This window comes from Bombina bombina, chromosome 4 (genome assembly GCF_027579735.1).
Source record: "Bombina bombina isolate aBomBom1 chromosome 4, aBomBom1.pri, whole genome shotgun sequence".
In the NCBI taxonomy this organism is placed as follows: domain Eukaryota; kingdom Metazoa; phylum Chordata; class Amphibia; order Anura; family Bombinatoridae; genus Bombina; species Bombina bombina.
In genome coordinates, this window is record NC_069502.1 from 789415698 (window position 1) to 789434467 (window position 18770).

Genomic DNA, 18770 nt, shown 5'->3' on the forward strand with positions numbered 1-18770 from the left:
ATGGTGTCTGAAGATATTTAATCCTTTTATGGGTACTTTTGCCTGCAAGCAAGGATTTGGGGTCTAGCTGTGTCCACTTCAATCTCTTTAGTAAGAGTAGTGGTGGTTTTTAGCAGTTAGAAGGTGGTGAGGTAGTCTTTGCATTACTTCTAACATCTTGTTACCCCTTTGTAGAAAGCCAGGGTTGATTACTCTGTTCTTTCTTTCCTACAGGTACCTGACATAGAGTGGTGTGTCTGTCACACCTAAGTAGTTGTTTTATGACCTGCAGCTGAATCCACAGGTAAGTGCCTTTGCCTTCTAGGTACTGAAGGACAGCACTTTAGAGGGTAAATCCTCAAGTGGACCTATTTGGAACAAAATCTATATATTTATTGTAGATAAAATTTGGGCAGTTTTTGCAGGCACGTTTGTATGTTTAGAGAGACTAAGGGGTTAATATATAGCAGATTGCTAGGATTTTACCCCTATTCTGAGACTGGCTGAAGGAGAGCTTATGTTTTATTCTTCCCTTATTTTATTTGACCTGTCGGTAGGAAATTAAAGTATCTGGTACGATAGGTAAAATTTTTTCTTTTTTATTTATTGTTCAGTCACAGCCGATACAGAACGCGCAATTTTACTTGGTGGCGCAGTTTCCTTTTTTAAGCCGCTCACGTGATTCTCCGCTTGTTGAGCTGGTTTCGGCTTTTGCGGTTAGTGATTACTGATGATAGGATCGTCTGTCATTAGAAGAGGACCGTTTGTTCACTGCTGGAGAGGCTTTTCCTTAGTGGTTTCTCATACAGTGCTCTGCGGTTCCTCTCAACCTCCTGGGGGTGTTTATTTACCAGGAGATTTTGCTGCGCAGATAACTTCTGTGGTTTCTGCTGCTTTATCTGCTTTCCCTACTTGGGGTAAGCGTAAGAGGAAATCTAAACATATTTCTGCTGGTAAGGTTTCTGACCCCTCTAAATCTGCATTGCTCAACCTTTTCCAAATGTCTGATGAGGAGGATACATCAGTAGCTTCTGAAGGGGAAATCTTAGACTATGACATGATGGGGGAAAATTCTTCAGAATCTGAATTTTCAGAATCTGAAGAAGTTAAAGGGACACTGAACCCAAATTTTTTCTTTCGTGATTCAGATAGAGCATGCAATTTTAAGCAACTTTCTAATTTACTCCTATTATCAATTTTTCTTCATTCTCTTGCTATCTTTATTTGAAAAAGACAAGGCATCTAAGCTTGTTTTTGCTTTTTTTTGGTTCAGAACTCTGGACAGCACTTTTTTATTGGTGGATGAATTTATCCAGCAATCAGCAAGAACAACCCAGATTGTTCACCAAAAATGGGCCGGCACAAGAAAAATAGACCTAAAGGTCGTCAGGATTCTAACTTTCAATCCTTTCGCAATTTTAAAGGACAGAAGTCTTCCTCTTCTTCTAAGCCAGAGCAATCCAGGAACTCTTGGAAGTCCAGTCAGCATTGGAATAAGGGGAAGCAAAACAAGAAACCTTCCACTGATTCAAAATCAGCATGAACGGTCCCGTCCTGATCCAATTTTGGATCAAGAGGAGGGCAGGCTTTCGTTTTCAGCAAGCTTGGATACGAGATGTCCCAGATCCGTGGGCTGTGGACATATCCCAGGGTTACAGAATAGGGTTCAGGTCTTGTCCTACAAGGGACAGATTTCTCCTGTCGAGATTATCCTCGAACCAAGTAAAGAGGGAAGCCTCTTTAAACTGCATAGAGGATCTATCCTCCCTGTGAGTAATTGTTCCAGCTCATGTGAAAGAACAGGGACTAGGATTCTATTTAAATATTTTTGCGGTTCCCAGAAAGGAGAGAACTTTCCGTCCCATCTAAGACCTAAAGTGCCTCAACAAATTCCGCCCTTCAAGATGGAAAATATTCGTTCCATTCTTCCCTTGGTTCAGGAAGGTCAGTTCATGACGACCATAGACCTGAGGGACACATATCTTCATGTTCCCATTCACAGGGATCATTACCAGTTTCTAAGGTTTGCCTTTCTGGACAAGCATTTCCAGTTTGTTGTACTTTCGTTTGGCCTTGCCACAGCTCCCAGAATATTCACAAAGGTTCTGGGGTCTCTTTTGGCAGTGGTCAGATCCCAGGGAATTGCTGTGGCACCTTACCTAGACAACATCTTCAGGAATCATCTTTTCAACTAGCAAAATCTCATACAGAGATGTTGTTGTCTTTTCTACGTTCCCACAGATGGAAAGTGAATCAAGAAAAGAGTTCCCTTGTTCCAGTTACAAGGGTGTGTTTCTTAGGGATGGATGTCAGGAAATCCAAACTTCTATGCATAGAGGTGATTGGTCTGATGGTTGCTTCCATGGACATCATCTCTGTTGCTCGGTTCCATCTGAGACCTCTGCAATTATGCATGCTCAGTCAGTGGAACGGAGACCATAAACATCTTGGAGTTGAGAGGAATTTTCAATGCCTTGACAGCTTGGCCTCAGTTAACTTTAGTCCGCTTTATCAGATTCCAGTCGGACAAATCACCTCAGTGGTTACATCAACCACCAGGGAGAAACTCGGAGATCCTTGGCTATGAAGGAGGTGACTCACATTCTACAGTGGGTGGAAGCTCACGACTGTCTGCTATCCCCATTCCAGGGGTGGACAACTGGGAGGCGGATGTTCTGAGCAGACAGACTTTTCATCCCAGGGAGTGGGCTCTCCATCCCGAAGTGTTCTCAATGATAACCCTCAGGTGGGGGGTTCCGGACTTGGATCTGATGGCATCTTGTCAAAACGCCAAGCTTCTAAGGTACAGTTCAAGGTCAAGAGATCCTCAAGCCGCTCTGATAGATGCTCTAACGGTTCCTTGGATCTTTTCTTTGGCATACCCTTTTCCTCCATTTGCTCTTCTTCCACGAGTTATCGCTTGTATCAAACAGGAGAGAGAGAGCATCTGTAATTCCTGCATGGCCTCGCTGGATCTGGTATGTGGATCTGGTGAAGATGTCTTCTCTTCCTCCTTGGAGGTTACCTCTGAGGAAGGACCTTCTACTTCAGGGTCCGTTCCTCCATCCAAACCTGGATTCTCTGAAGCTGACTGGAGAGTGAACGCCTAGTTCTGTCTAGACGTGGGTTTTCTGAAGCGGTCATTGATACTATGCTTCAGGTTCATAAACCTATTACTTGCAGGATTTACCATAAGGTATGGCATATGCAAATCTAAGTGTTTCTCCTGGACCTGGGTGAGAATTCCCTGAATTTTATCTTTTCTTCAGGATGGCCTGGAGAAAGGTTGGTCAGTCAGCACTCTGAAGGTTCAGATTTCTGCACTGTCTATTCTTTTGCACAAACATCTGGCAGATTTGCCAGATGTTCAAGCTTTTGTTCAGGCCCTGGTCAGAATCAGGTCTGTGTTTAAACCTGTTGCTCCTCCTTGGAGCCTTAACCTAGTTCTTAAAGTTTTGCAGCAGGCTCCGTTTGAGCCGATGCATGTTGCTGATATAAAATTGTTATCTTGGAAGGTTTTGTTTCTCCTTGCTATTTCTTCCGTTTGCAGAGTTTCTGAGCTTTCAGCTCTGCAGTGTGATTCCCTGTACCTTATTTTTCATGCAGATAAGGTGGACCTTCGTACTAAATTGGGTTTTCTCCCTAAGGTGGTGTCGGATCAAAACAAACAGGAAATTGTTGTTCCTTCTTTTTGTCCTAATCCTTCATCTCATAAGGAATGTCTTTTGCATAACCTGGATGTTCTGCATGCTCTAAACTTTTACCTACAAGCAACTAAAGATTTTCGTCAATCTTCTGCCCTGTTTGTTGTTTTCTCTGGTAAGCGTAAGGGTCAGAAGGCCACTTTTACTACCCTTTCCCTCTGCTGGACAGCAGCCTCCTGAGAGAATTACGGCTCATTCCACTAGGGCTGTCTCCTCATCTTGGGCTTTCAAAAATGAAGCTTCTGTAGAACAGATTTGCAAGGCGGCAACATGGTCCTCTTTGCATACTTTTTCAAAATGTGATACTTTTGAGGCCTCTTTTGGGAGAAAGGTTCTTCAAGCGGTGGTGCCTTCGGTTTAGCTTCTCCTGCCTTGTTCTCCCTCCATTTTCATTCTGTGTCCTCTAGCTTGGGTATTGGTTCCCACTAGTAATTGGATTAAAGTCATGGACTCTCGATGCCATAGGAAAGAAAACAAAATTTATGCTAACCTGGAAAAAAAAAATATCTTTCTGGGCATGGAGAGTCCACGACACCGCCCTCTTTTTATTACAATTCAGCAGTTTTTTTTAGTAAACCTCAGGCACCTCCATACACTTGTGTTTCTTCTTTTTCCATTTTCCTTCGGCTGAATGACTGGGGATTATGGGTAAGGGAAGTTACACTTAACAGCTTTGCTGGCATGCTTTTTGCCTCCTCCTGCTGGCCAGGAGTTAAATATCCCGCTAGTAATTGGAATGAAGTTGTGGACTCTCCATGCCCGGAAATAAATAAATTTATCAGGTAAGCATACATTTTTAATTTTACCAGGAAGAATAAAATATCTTAAAATAAGCAAGAACCAAACAAACAGGCTATAAGTGGATGGATTTAAAAAAAAATCTTCAAGAGGTTAATGCTTTGCAGTTATGAATATGAATATATGAATGAAAGAAACTAAGTTTATAACTGTTAATCTGAAAAAAGAGGTACTTACTATATTAAGTTAGATCCTATTTAGTCAGAGCCTAAATTCAGTTTACTCACATTTTTGTACTTACTTTTGAGTGCTTTCAGAAAGAGCTCCCTTTAACCATTCTTCCAAAATGGCCTGCTTCACTATATTTGTATATTCATTTTTAAGCTGATGAAGAGGCTTTACTGCATTTTCAACATATGAGGAGGCTTTTGTAGGGACTTCCTATAAATAAAAAACATAATTTATGCTTACCTGATAAATTTATTTCTCTTGTAGTGTATACAGTCCACGGATCATCCATTACTTATGGGATATTCTCCTTCCCAACAGGAAGTTGCAAGAGGATCACCCACAGCAGAGCTGCTATATAGCTACTCCCCTAACTGCCATATCCAGTCATTCGACCGAAACAAACAGAGAAAGGAGAAACCATAGGGTGCAGTGGTGACTGTAGCTTAATTAAAAATTGTAGACCTGCCTTAAAATGACAGGGCGGGCCGTGGACTGGATACACTACAAGAGAAATAAATTTATCAGGTAAGCATAAATTATGTTTTCTCTTGTTAAGTGTATCCAGTCCACGGATCATCCATTACTTATGGGATACCAATACCAAAGCTAAAGTACACGGATGATGGGAGGGACAAGGCAGGGATTAAGCGGAAGGAACCACTGCCTGAAGAACCTTTCTCCCAAAAACAGCCTCCGAAGAAGCAAAAGTATCAAATTTGTAAAATTTTGAAAAAGTGTGAAGCGAAGACCAAGTTGCGGCCTTGCAAATCTGTTCAACAGAGGCCTCATTTTTAAAGGCCCAGGTGGAAGCCACAGCTCTAGTAGAATGAGCTGTAATTCTTTCAGGGGGCTGCTGTCCAGCAGTCTCATAGGCTAGGCGTATAATACTCTGAAGCCAAAAGGAAAGAGAGGTTGCCGAAGCTTTTTGACCTCTCCTCTGTCCAGAATAAACGACAAACAGGGAAGATGTTTGACGAAAATCTTTAGTAGCTTGTAAGTAAAACTTCAAGGCACGGACTACGTCCAGATTATGTAAAAGACGTTCCTTCTTTGAAGAAGGATTAGGACACAATGATGGATCAACAATCTCTTGATTGATATTCTTGTTAGAAACCACCTTAGGTAAAAACCCAGGTTTGGTACGCAGAACTACCTTATCTGCATGAAAAATCAGATAAGGAGAATCACATTGTAAGGCAGATAGCTCAGAGACTCTCCGAGCTGAGGAAATAGCCATCAAAAACAGAACTTTCCAAGATAAAAGCTTAATATCAATGGAATGAAGGGGTTCAAACGGAACTCCTTGAAGAACTTTAAGAACCAAGTTTAAGCTCCATGGGGGAGCAACAGGATTAAACACAGGCTTAATTCTAACCAAAGCCTGACAAAATGCCTGGACGTCTGGAGCTTCTGCCAGACGCTTGTGCAAAAGAATAGACAGAGCAGAAATCTGTCCCTTTAAGGAACTAGCTGATAATCCTTTGTCCAAACCCTCTTGGAGAAAGGACAATATCCTAGGAATCCTAACCTTACTCCATGAGTAATTCTTGGATTCACACCAGTAAAGACATGTACGCCATATCTTGTGATAGATTTTCCTGGTAACAGGCTTTCGTGCCTGTATTAAGGTATCAATGACTGACTCGGAGAAGCCACGCTTTGATAGAATCAAGCGTTCAATCTCCATGCAGTCAGTCTCAGAGAAATTAGATTTGGATGATTGAAAGGACCTTGTATTAGAAGGTCCTGTCTTAGAGGCAGAGTCCATGGTGGAAAGGATGACATGTCCACTAGGTCTGCATACCAGGTCCTGCATGGCCACGCAGGCACTATTAGAATCACAGATGCTCTCTCCTGTTTGATTTTGGCAATCAGTCGAGGGAGCAGAGGAAACGGTGGAAACACCTAAGCCAGGTTGAAGAACCAAGGCGCTGCTAGAGCATCTATCAGCGTCGCTTCTGGGTCCCTGGACCTGGATCCGTAACAAGGAAGCTTGGCGTTCTGGCGAGACGCCATGAGATCCAACTCTGGTTTGCCCTAACGATGAATCAACTGAGCAAACACCTCCGGATGGAATTCCCACTCCCCCGGGTGAAAAGTCTGACGACTTAGAAAATCCGCCTCCCAGTTCTCCACGCCTGGGATATGGATTGCTGACAGGTGGCAAGAGTGAGTCTCTGCCCAGCTAGGAAACTCCTGGTTCTAACATCGCTAGGGAACTCCTGGTGCCCCCTTGATGGTTGATGTAAGCCACAGTCGTGATATTGTCCGACTGAAATCTGATGAACCTCAGTGTTGCTAACTGAGGCCAAGCCAGAAGAGCATTGAATATTGCTCTTAACTCCAGAATATTTATCGGAAGGAGTTTCTCCTCCTGAGTCCACGATCCCTGTGCCTTCAGGGAGTTCCAGACTGCACCCCAACCTAGAAGGCTTGCATCTGTTGTTACAATTGTCCAATCTGGCCTGCGAAAGGTCCTACCCTCGGACAGGTGGACCCGAGACAACCACCAGAGAAGAGAATCTCTGGTCTCTTGATCCAGATTTAGAAGAGGGGACTAATCTGTGTAATCCCCATTTCACTGACTTAGCATGCATAATTGCAGCGGTCTGAGATGTAGGCGCGCAAATGGCACTATGTCCATTGCCGCTACCATTAAGCCGATCACCTCCATACACTGAGCCACCGAAGGGCGCGGAATGGAATGAAGAATACGGCAAGCATTTAGAAGGTTTGATAACCTGGACTCCGTCAGGTAAATTTTCATCTCTACAGAATCTATAAGAGTCCCTAAGAAGGAGACTCTTGTGAGTGGGGATAGAGAACTCTTTTCCTCGTTCACTTTCCACCCGTGCGATCTCAGAAATGCCAGAACTATCTCTGTATGAGACTTGGCAATTTGAAAGCTTGACGCCTGTATCAGGATGTCGTCTAGATACGGAGCCACCGCTATGCCTCGCGGTCTTAGAACCGCCAGAAGTGAGCCCAGAACCTTCGTAAAGATTCTCGGGGCTGTAGCCAACCCGAAGGGAAGAGCTACAAATTGGTAATGCCTGTCTAGAAAGGCAAACCTTAGGAACCAATGATGATCTTTGTGAATCGGTTTGTGAAGGTAGGCATCCTTTAAGTCCACTGTGGTCATGTACTGACCCTCTTGGATCATGGGTAGGATGGTCCGAATAGTTTCCATTTTGAAAGATGGAACTCTGAGGAATTTGTTTAAGATCTTTAGATCCAAAATTGGTCTGAAGGTTCCCTCTTTTTTGGGAACCACAAACAGATTTGAATAAAAACCCTGTCCTTGTTCCGTCCGCTGAACTGGATGGATCACTCCCATTACTAGGAGGTCTTGCACACAGCTTAGGAATGCCTCTTTCTTTATCTGATTTGCAGATAACCTTGAAAGATGAAATCTCCCTTGTGGAGGGGAAGCTTTGAAGTCCAGAAGATATCCCTGAGATATGATCTCCAATGCCCAGGGATCCTGAACATCTCTTGCCCACGCCTGGGCGAAGAGAAAAAGTCTGCTCCCTACAAGATCCGTCGCCGGATAGGGGGCCGTTCCTTCATGCTGTCTTAGAGGCAGCAGCAGGCTTTCTGGCCTGCTTGCCTTTGTTCCAGGACTGGTTAGGTTTCCAGGCCTGCTTAGATTGAGCAAAAGTTCCCTCTTGTCTTGAAGCAGAGGAAGTTGATGCTGCACCTGCCTTGGAATTTCAAAAGGCACGAAAATTAGACTGTTTGGCCTTTGATTTGGTCCTGTCCTGAGGAAGGGTATGACCCTTACCTCCAGTAATGTCAGCAATAATTTCTTTCAAACCAGGCCCGAATAAGGTCTGCCCCTTGAAAGGAATATTGAGTAATTTAGACTTTGAAGTCACATCAGCTGACCAGGATTTGAGCCATAGCGCCCTACGCGCCTGGATGGCGAATCCGGAATTCTTAGCCGTTAGTTTAGTCAAATGAACAATGGCATCAGAAACAAATGAGTTAGCTAGCTTAAGAGTTCTAAGCTTGTCAACAATTTCAGTCAATGGAGCTGTATGGATGGCCTCTTCCAGGGCCTCAAACCAGAATGCCGCCGCAGCAGTGACAGGCGCAATGCATGCAAGGGGCTGTAAAATAAAACCTTGTTGAATAAACATTTTCTTAAGGTAACCCTCTAATTTTTTATCCATTGGATATGAAAAAGCACAACTGTCCTCAACCGGGATAGTGGTACGCTTTGCTAAAGTAGAAACTGCTCCCTCCACCTTAGGGACAGTCTGCCATAAGTCCCGTGTAGTGGCATCTATTGGAAACATTTTTCTAAATATAGGAGGTGGGGAAAAAGGCACACCGGGCCTATCCCACTCCTTACTAATAATTTCTGTAAGCCTTTTAGGTATTGGAAAAACATCAGTACTCACCGGCACTGCATAGTATTTATCCAGCCTACACAATTTCTCTGGCACTGCAATTGTGTCACAGTCATTCAGAGCAGCTAATACCTCCCCAAGCAATACACGGAGGTTCTCAAGCTTAAATTTAAAATCTCTGAATCAGGTCTCCCCGAATCAGAGACGTCACCCACAGACTGAAGCTCTCCGTCCTCAGGGTCTGCATATTGTGACGCAGTATCAGACATGGCTCTTACAGCATCTACGCGCTCTGTATCTCATCTAACCCCAGAGCTATCGCGCTTGCCTCTCAATTCAGGCAATCTGGATAATACCTCTGACAGGGTATTATTCATGATTGCAGCCATGTCCTGCAAAGTAATCGCTATGGGCGTCCCTGATGTACTTGGCGCCATATTAGCGTGCGTCCCTTGAGCGGGAGGCGAAGGGTCCGACACGTGGGGAGAGTTAGTTGGCATAACTTCCCCCTCGACAGACCCCTCTGGTGACAATTCTTTTATAGATAAAGACTGATCTTTACTGTTTAAGGTGAAATCAATACATTTAGTACACATTCTCCTATGGGGCTCCACCATGGCTTTTAAACATAATGAACAAGTATCCTGTTTCAGACATGTTTGTACAGACTAGCAATGAGACTAGCAAGCTTGGAAAACACTTTAAAGCAAGTTAACAAGCAATATAAAAAACGTTACTGTGCCTTTAAGAGAAACACATTTTGACAAAATTTGAAATAACAGTGAAAAAAGGCAGTTACACTAACAAAATTTTTACAGTGTATGTAACAAGTCAGCAGAGCATTGCACCCACTTGCAAATGGATGATTAACCCCTTAATAAAAAAAACTGAATAATAAATGACAAAAACGTTTTTTAAACACAGTCACAACAACTGCCACAGTCTACTGTGATTGTTACCCTCCTCAAACACGACTTTGAAGCCTTTTGAGCCCTTCAGAGATGTCCTGTATCATACAGAGGGAAGCTGAATGTCTCTGTCAGTATTTTTAGCTGCACAGAAAAACACTAAAATAGGCCCTTCCCACTCATATTGCAACAGTGGAAAGCTTCAGGAAACTGTCTCTAGGCAGAAATCAAACCAGCCATGTGTAAAAAAACTAGGCCCCAATAAGTTTTGTCACCAAACATATATAAAAACGATTAACATGCCAGCAAACGTTTTATATTACATTTTTATAAGAGTATGCATCTCTATTAATAAGCCTGATACCAGTAGCTATCACTGCATTTAAGGCTTTACTTACATTAATCCGGTATAAGCAGCATTTTCTAGCAAATTCCATCCCTAGAAAAATATTAACTGCACATACCTTATTGCAGGAAAACCTACACACCATTCCCTCTCTGAAGTTACCTCACTCCTCAGAATATGTGAGAACAGCCATGGATCTTAGTTACTTCTGCTAAGATTATAGAAAATGCAGGCAGATTCTTCTTCTAAATACTGCCTGAGATAAACAGCACACTCCGGTACCATTTAAAAATAACAAACTTTTGATTGAAGAAATAAACTAAGTATAAAACACCACACTCCTCTCACGACCTCCATCTTGGTTGAGGCTTGCAAGAGAATGACTGGATATGGCAGTTAGGGGAGGAGCTATATAGCAGCTCTGCTGTGGGTGATCCTCTTGCAACTTCCTGTTGGGAAGGAGAATATCCCACAAGTAATGGATGATCCGTGGACTGGATACACTTAACAAGAGAAAGACATAATATACAACAGAACATATCTTTTAAAAACACAAGCAATATTTCCAGTTGAATTATATAGTAAATTCCTAAAATCAATACATAGAGAAATAGCTTAACAAGACAATGTACACACGGAAGCAGCTGCTAAGAGTTCATTGTATTCAAAGCAGATGCAGGAACACCCTTACAGAAGTTAAACAAATAGCTGATTAAAGAAAGCAGTACAATAGCCAAATGTTCTAACTTATTAGCAGGACCGTCTTTAACACAGGGCTAAAGGGGCAGCTGCCCAGGGCCCAGTCTCTGTTGAGGGGCCCAAGAGTCCTTAAAAAAAAAAAAAAAAATTTTTTTTTTTTTTTTTTTTTTTTTATATGGTTCATACCAGACTGCTGATGTGACATGGGGAACACACACATTCAGTATTAATACTGAATTAATACAAAAGTACTCTGCTTATATATATTATTTTTTTTTAAACTGTGCCAGATCGTGCCGGTGTCATGTGACATGCCAAGCTATTGCCATGTGCTTTTTTTGATGTGCACTGTGCAGCACTGAATGCAAAGCCCTAACTCAGCATCCAGCCATTTCCACTGCATCAGAAAAGGTCCTACTGGGGTTACCACTGTTACCAGGTAACTGCTCTGGTTGTGGGGATTGTTTCTGGGTAGGGCTGACTGTAGGCGCATGCAGCAGAAAGCTGGAGTGGTAAGCACGTGAGGATTTGAGCATCTGTACAGCTGCATACACTGCTTTCTTCAGTCTTGAGGCTGTGTGACTCATCTCACACTGTATCCATGCAGCCTTGGACAGACAGCATCCAGTCTACTGGTCCCCTTAGCCCTGCTCTTTCTGCTGTGGCCCTAAGATCAACTAACTGAAGTTTGCTAGGGGAACAGTGCTTTGTAGAAAGGTGTCAGTGGGAAGAATAAGTGAGTGCACACACGCCCCTCCCCATGCAGCATTGTCTAGTGAAGGGTGAGAGGGAACTTGTTCCTAGCAAAGAAGCGACATGTGCTGCTGTGGCTGATGTATAGTGTCATGCTGATACTTCACACATTAATGTAAGGTTTATATTTATAGTTTTTATTTTCTCTCTGTCTCAGATTTTACAGTTTCCCATAGTAGTTCTGCTGTTCCAGTCAGTAAACTTATATTTTTCTGCACCTCCATGCTTCCTCCTCAGTCTTTACCTTGCTTTGCTCCTGTTGGCTGCCCTAAATCTCTTTAACCAGCTAACCTCACACCAGAATCACATTCAAAAGAATATTAAATGAATCCAGTGGAGGAATTTATATATTTATTTACTTATTAGTACTGCTTAGGTCCAGTTTCACATATTGCAATTTATTTTTATTTTTTTTAAATTATTAGCCCAGCAGTGGATGATCCACCGCTGGGCTAATAATTAAAAAAAAAAAATTAATGTAGTTGTTTTTTGGGATGTTGGGGTGGAGAGCGAAATTGCGTGGGGGGGTCCAAGAAATTTTTTGCCCAGGGTCCAGTCAATATTAAAGACGGCCCTGCTTATTAGAGACTTTTACTATTGAGCTTTTAGGTTTATTCAATATAATAAATATTTGTACTATACATTTTTATTCCTACACACCATAGTGAATTTCTGGGTACTATAGGAATGGAACAGATTTAGACTAGGTGTTATCTGTAAATTTACTATATTATACTAAAATTTGATTTCAGATAAGAACCATAGGACCAGCAAGTCTGTCCAATATTTCCAAAAAGAATAACTTAATTAGTTTGTAGGATAGCCTTAGGCTTATTCCAGGCATTCTCAAAGTGTTTGAATGCTGAATAATGAATGTTTACCCATGCCTGATATATAATGTTACTTGGCGTACAGTGAAAAAATGCACTTGAAAAGGACCACTCAAAGCAGTAGAAGTATATCATTAACAAGCGCATAAGAAAAAGACAATGCAATAGAACTTACTCTGAATTTCAAATAGTAGTAGCAGTAGATTTTTTCTCCCATTTCCCGGCCCCCTGTATCATGCGACAGAAATCAGCCAATCACAGACTAGTATACGTATACCCTGTGTCCTTGTGCACATGCTCAGTAGGATATTGTTCCCCAGAAAGTGTGAACATAAAAAGACTGGGGGAAATTTGATAGTGGAAGTAAATTGGAAAGTGTCTTAAAACTGCTGCTCTATCTGAATCATAAAAGTTTATTTTGACTCGAGTGCCCCTTTAACTTTACTTATTGTTGACAATTAATAAAAATATCACAACCTTGCTTGCACAAATTCACAATAACTAACCCTCCCTATACTTGACAAGGGAAAAATGGAAACTCACACTCATATTAAAAGCCCATGGTCAATCCTTGCACTCAAGCACAAATTACATTAATGATGGTGAACTAATTATGACTGCTCATACAGGACTTCAGAAGCCACAAAATTGGCCTCTTACGTTTTATTTCAACACTATTTCAAGACTTTTTACAAAGAATATTGCTTTTGTGCATAGACCAAACAAACTCATGCCATTTTTAGTACTAAAAGGAGCAGTGTATTGTAAAATTAGTTTCACCTTGATGTGCTTACAGTTACCTTTTAAAGGAAATTGTTCCTTTAGGTATAGTTTCTATACTTATCTTAATTACAATACCGATCGCATTTAGGAAAATCTGTATTGCAATGCGCCAATTGCGTTTATGAAAATATCATAACTGGGAAAAGACGGAGCTATGTTTCAATGCAGGATATTAATATCCGGTTCTGTTAATCTGGTTTCTAAACCAAAAACACTCCAAAATACAATTTTTTTTTTACAATGAATACACTTAGAAAACAATCTGTCCTGAACATTTTTATGGCATAATGCATTTATATTACACCTTATACACACATGCCCTGTATACCCATAATGTCTCAGCTCAAATTTATGACTAAGTCATTTCCAAGTTTTAATTTTGTTTTGGAAATGAAAGGGTTACTTTCACACTATACAAAGGTATCAATGTAAGGTGTATTCCTGTTGAATTGTAATTGTACTAATGATTTGAATTTGTCTAAAACTGTAACTGGTAGGTTTCTGGTAGCTTCAGAATTGGCATCATGATTTAATTTAAACCCTGGTATGCTGTGTTCTATCGATAAATCATCATTAAAGGGACAAGAAACCCAAATTTCATGATTTAGGAGAATGCCATTTTAACCCCTTAATGACAACTGACGTACCAGGTACGTCATGCATTAACTTACAGTTAATGACAATAGACGTACCTGGTACGTCAGTTGTCTAAGAGAGTGCTGGAAGCGATCGCAATCGCTTCCAGCAGCTCTCAGGGTATTGCAGTGATGCCTCCATATGGAGGCATCCTGCAATACCCTTTCAGAAGACTCCGATGCAGAGAGAGCCACTCTGTGGCCCTCTCTGCACCGGTAGCGATGGTGCCGGTTCGTTGGTGGGTGGGAGCGCAACAGGGAGGCGGGTGGGCGGCCCATCGCTACCCGGCATCCGGCTCCTGTAAGTGCAATGTGCACGCCGGGTGCCGGGAGCGTGCGGGTGCGCGCATGCGCGTGCGCGATTAGCTACCCACACTGACACCAATGAGGAGGGAAGAGGGGGGAAAAAATAAATATATAAGGATCTGGGAGGGGGAGGGGGTTGGGGTATTGTGGGGGGCTGCTACACTACAGAAAACATTTAAAATGGCAATAAAAGATCAAAAAAACACTTTTTTGGGGGGCAAATTGGGTACTGGCAGACAGCTGCCAGTACCCAAGATGGCGGCAATTAGGTAGGGGAGAGGGTTAGAGAGCTGGGGGGGGGGGGGATCATGGAGGTTGGGGCTAAGGCAGGAGTCCATCACAGCTAAAACATTTTATTTTTTTTTATTAAAAAAAAGAAAAACTCCTTTTATTTAGTACTGGCAGACTTTCTGCCAGTACTTAAGATGGCGGGGACAATTGTGGGGTGGGGGAGGGAAGAGAACTGTTTGGGAGGGATCAGGGGGTGGGATGTGTCAGGTGGGAGGCTGATCTCTACCCTAAAGCTAAAATTAACCCTGCAAGCTCCCTACAAGCTACCTAATTTAACCCCTTAACTGCTGGGCATAATTTACGTGTGGTGCGCAGCAGCATTTAGCGGCCTTCTACTTACCAAAAAGCAACCCCAAAGCCATATAAGTCTGCTATTTCTGAACAAAGGGGATCCCAAAGAAGCATTTACAACCATTTGTGCCTTAATTGCAGAAGCTGTTTGTAAATAATTTCAGTGGGAAACCTAAAGTTTGTGACAAAATTTGTGAAAAAGTGAACTTTTTTTTTTATTTGATGACATTTGGCGGTGAAATGGTGGCATGAAATATACCAAAATGGGCCTAGATCAATACTTTGGGTTGTCTTCTAAAAAAAAATATATACATGTCAAGGGATATTCAGGTATTCCTGACAGATATCAGGGTTCCAATGTAACTAGCGCTAATTTTGAAAAAAAGTTGTTTGGAAATAGCAAAGTGCTACTTGTATTTATGGCCCTATAACTTGCAAAAAAAGTAAAGAACATGTAAACATTGGGTATTTCTAAACTCAGGACAAAATTTAGAAACTATTTAGCATAGGTGTTTTTTGGTGATTGTAGATGTGTAACAGATTTTGGGGGTCAAAGTTAGAAAAAGTGTGTTTTTTTCAATTTTTTCCTCATATTTTATATTTTTTTTATAGGAAATTATAAGATATGATGAAAATAATGGTATCCTTAGAAAGTCCATTTAATGGCGAGAAAAACGGTATATAATATGTGTGGGTACAGTAAATGAGTAAGAGGGAAATTACAGCTAAACACAAACACTGCAGAAATGTAAAAATAGCCATTGTCATTAAGGGTAAGAAAATTGAAAAATGGTCCGGTCATTAAGGGGTTAAACAACTTTTTAATTGACATCTATAATCTAATTTGCGTCATTCTATTCATATCCTTTGCTGAAAAGCATACCTAAATAATCTCAGTAGTTGCTGCACATAGATGCCTCGTGTGATTGATTATCCCATGTGCATTGCTATTTCTTCATCAAAGGATATCTTAATAATTAAGCACATTAGATAATAGAATTAAATTGGAATGTTGCTTAAAAATGTATTCTCTATCTGAATAATGAAAAATAAATGTTGGGTTTACTGTCCCTTTAAGGAGAAATGTATATATTAAAGTGTAACCTTCTGCTGGTCAAAGGGAAGGGTTGCATAAACCAAATCCACTGACCCGCGCTTACAAAGTGACTCTTAAACTGGAGTTTGAACAGTAGGCCTTACTCCTAAATTAGAGACTGTGGTTAATATAAGTGGCACCCTAAGGGACGTTTAAGCAGATAATATTGTTTTTAGCAATTTTAATAAGTGTTTTCAAGTCTGGAAGAGCTCTAGTTTTTACCAGAGATTTTCCGATTTGGGTTATTGTCTTAGAGCTATAGTAGCTCTATACTATGAGTACTAACTTTGCTGAAGTTTATTTTTATTGGTCATTACAGCATTGCACTGTATTTATTTTCATACGTTTGAGGTACACACTGCTACATCAGAGACATTGTTGCAAATGGCTACAGCTGTTCCTGATTTTCTTTCTTCCAAACTTTGGATATTTGGAAATTTCTTTCTTGCTACAGTGCATTGTTATTTTTATTCATGTTGTTTGGACTTATTTCATTTTCACTTTGACTATTTCACTGTTTGTGATCACTTTCATTTTTATTTTTATATTAGGGTTTAGATGCGTCATGACTAAATGTGCAGTGCCAGTAATGTAGGAATGATGTCCTCCATTTTTAATTTGCTGCTTGCATCAAAAACTAACCTTGTTTGTCCTTCTGTAAAGTCTTGGGACTTCCAAAGCACTCTTCAAATAAGCAAAGGAAGATTCACTAAGGTCAAGAATAATCTTTTTATTTAAGGTTGAAAGTGGAGCAGACAAAACAGTATGAACATCCTCAAATGCCCCTAGAAAGTTGAAAATATATATTTCAATTTTTAAGTGACTAAAACAGAGATGGGGACAGAAGCATGTGCTAAAAGAATATATATATTTTAAAAAGAAAAAAAAAGGAGGGAGGGAGGTATGGGGAGAGTGAGTGAGCTGGGTCACGTCAGAAGGAAACGAATGACAGTTATTTGAGGTCTTGGAAAGAGTAAATGTCTGATTTGGGATAGGGGAATAAAAGATGAGATAGATGAAACAAAGAGAAAGAGCCGGTAAAGAAAGAAAAAAGGGCCAGTAGAGATAGGGCCGGTAAAGAAAGAGAAAGGGCTGCTAGAGAAAGGGTCGGTAAAGAAAGAGGTGATGTGATGGGAGCTAGAGATGGAAATACAAAGAGGTAGAATAACAGTAGAAACAAAAAAAAAATGGGCTGAGGAAAAATGCCATAGAAATGTTTGGAATAATAAAAAGTGGGCCAGGTAGCTAAGGGAACAATCATATACATTTTTAGAGGGGCAGTGCCAAAAGTGGGTTTTTAAAATAGGCAAAAAAGAGAGTTTGGTAAGGACATTTGCAAAAGAGTTTTTGGTAGAGGGATGGGAAAAAAGAGAGAAGATGCGAGTGTGGATCCAAACCACGGGTTTGGAGGGGTAAGATCAAAAAAACATAATTTATGTAAGAATTTACCTGATAATTTCATTTCTTTCATATTGGCAAGAGTCCATGAGATAGTGACATATGGGATATACAATCCTACCAGGAGGGGCAAAGTTTCCCAAACCTCAAAATGCCTATAAATACACCCCTCACCACACCCACAATTCAGTTTAACGAATAGCCAAGCAGTGGGGTGATAAAGAAAGGAGTAGAAAGCATCAACAAAGGAAATTTGGAAATAATTGTGCTTTATACAAAAAATCATAACCACCATAAAAAGGGTGGGCCTCATGGACTCTTGCCAATATGAAAGAAATGAATTTATCAGGTAAGTTCTTACATAAATTATGTTTTCTTTCATGTAATTGGCAAGAGTCCATGAGCTAGTGACATATGGGATATCAATACCCAAGATGTGGAGTCTTCCACTCAAGAGTCACTAGAGAGGGAGGGAATAAAAATAAAAACAGCCATATTCTGCTGAAAAAATTAATCCACAACCCAAAAAAATAAGTTTATTTCATTTTTGAAAGAAAAAAACTTAAAACAAAAGCAGAAGAATCAAACTGAAACAGCTGCCTGAAGAACTTTTCTACCAAAAACTGCTTCCGAAGAAGCAAATACATCAAAACGGTAGAATTTAGTAAATGTATGTAAAGAGGACCAAGTCGCCGCTTTGCAAATCTGATCAACTGAAGCTTCATTCTTAAAAGCCCACAAAGTGGAGACTGATCTAGTAGAATGAGCTGTAATTCTCTGAGGCGGGGCCTGACCCGACTCCAAATAAAAAGCCAAGGAAATAGCAGAAGTCTTCTGACCTTTCCTAGGACCAGAAAATAAAACAAATAGACTGGAAGTCTTCCTGAAATCTTTAGTAGCTTCCACATAATATTTCAAAGCTCTTACCACATCCAAAGAATGTAAGGATCTTTCCAAAGAATTCTTAGGATTAGGACACAAGGAAGGGACAACAATTTCTCTATTAATATTGTTAGAATTCACAACCTTAGGTAAAAATTTAAAAGAAGTCTGCAAAACTGCCTTATCCTGATGAAAAATCAGAAAAGGAGACTCACAAGAAAGAGCAGATAGCTCAGAAACTCTTCTAGCAGAAGAGATAGCCAAAAGGAACAACACTTTCCAAGAAAGTAGTTTAATGGCCAAAGAATGCATAGGCTCAAATGGAGGAGCCTGTAAAGCCTTCAGAACCAAATTAAGACTCCTGTCATTGATTTAAAGACAGGCTTAATACGAACTAAAGCCTGTACAAAACAGTGAATATCAGGAAGTATAGCAATTTTTCTGTGAAATAAAACAGATTTGACCTTTCAAGGAACTTGCAGACAAACCCTTATCCAAACCATCCTGAAGGAACTGTAAAATTCTAGGAATTCTAAAAGAATGCC

General features: G+C 40.8%; 1 protein-coding gene across 1 annotated transcript in view; it reads right to left on the minus strand.

The window, feature by feature from the left end:
• COG2 (component of oligomeric golgi complex 2) overlaps positions 1 to 18770 on the minus strand; it is a 206207-nt gene that overhangs the window by 24286 nt on the left and 163151 nt on the right. Inside the window, exons 15-16 of the mRNA XM_053711176.1 lie at positions 16588 to 16730; positions 4723 to 4862 (exon numbers count right to left, since the gene is read on the minus strand). Coding sequence (XP_053567151.1) covers positions 4723 to 4862; positions 16588 to 16730 — 283 coding nt within the window. The remainder of the gene's footprint in view (positions 1 to 4722; positions 4863 to 16587; positions 16731 to 18770) is intronic.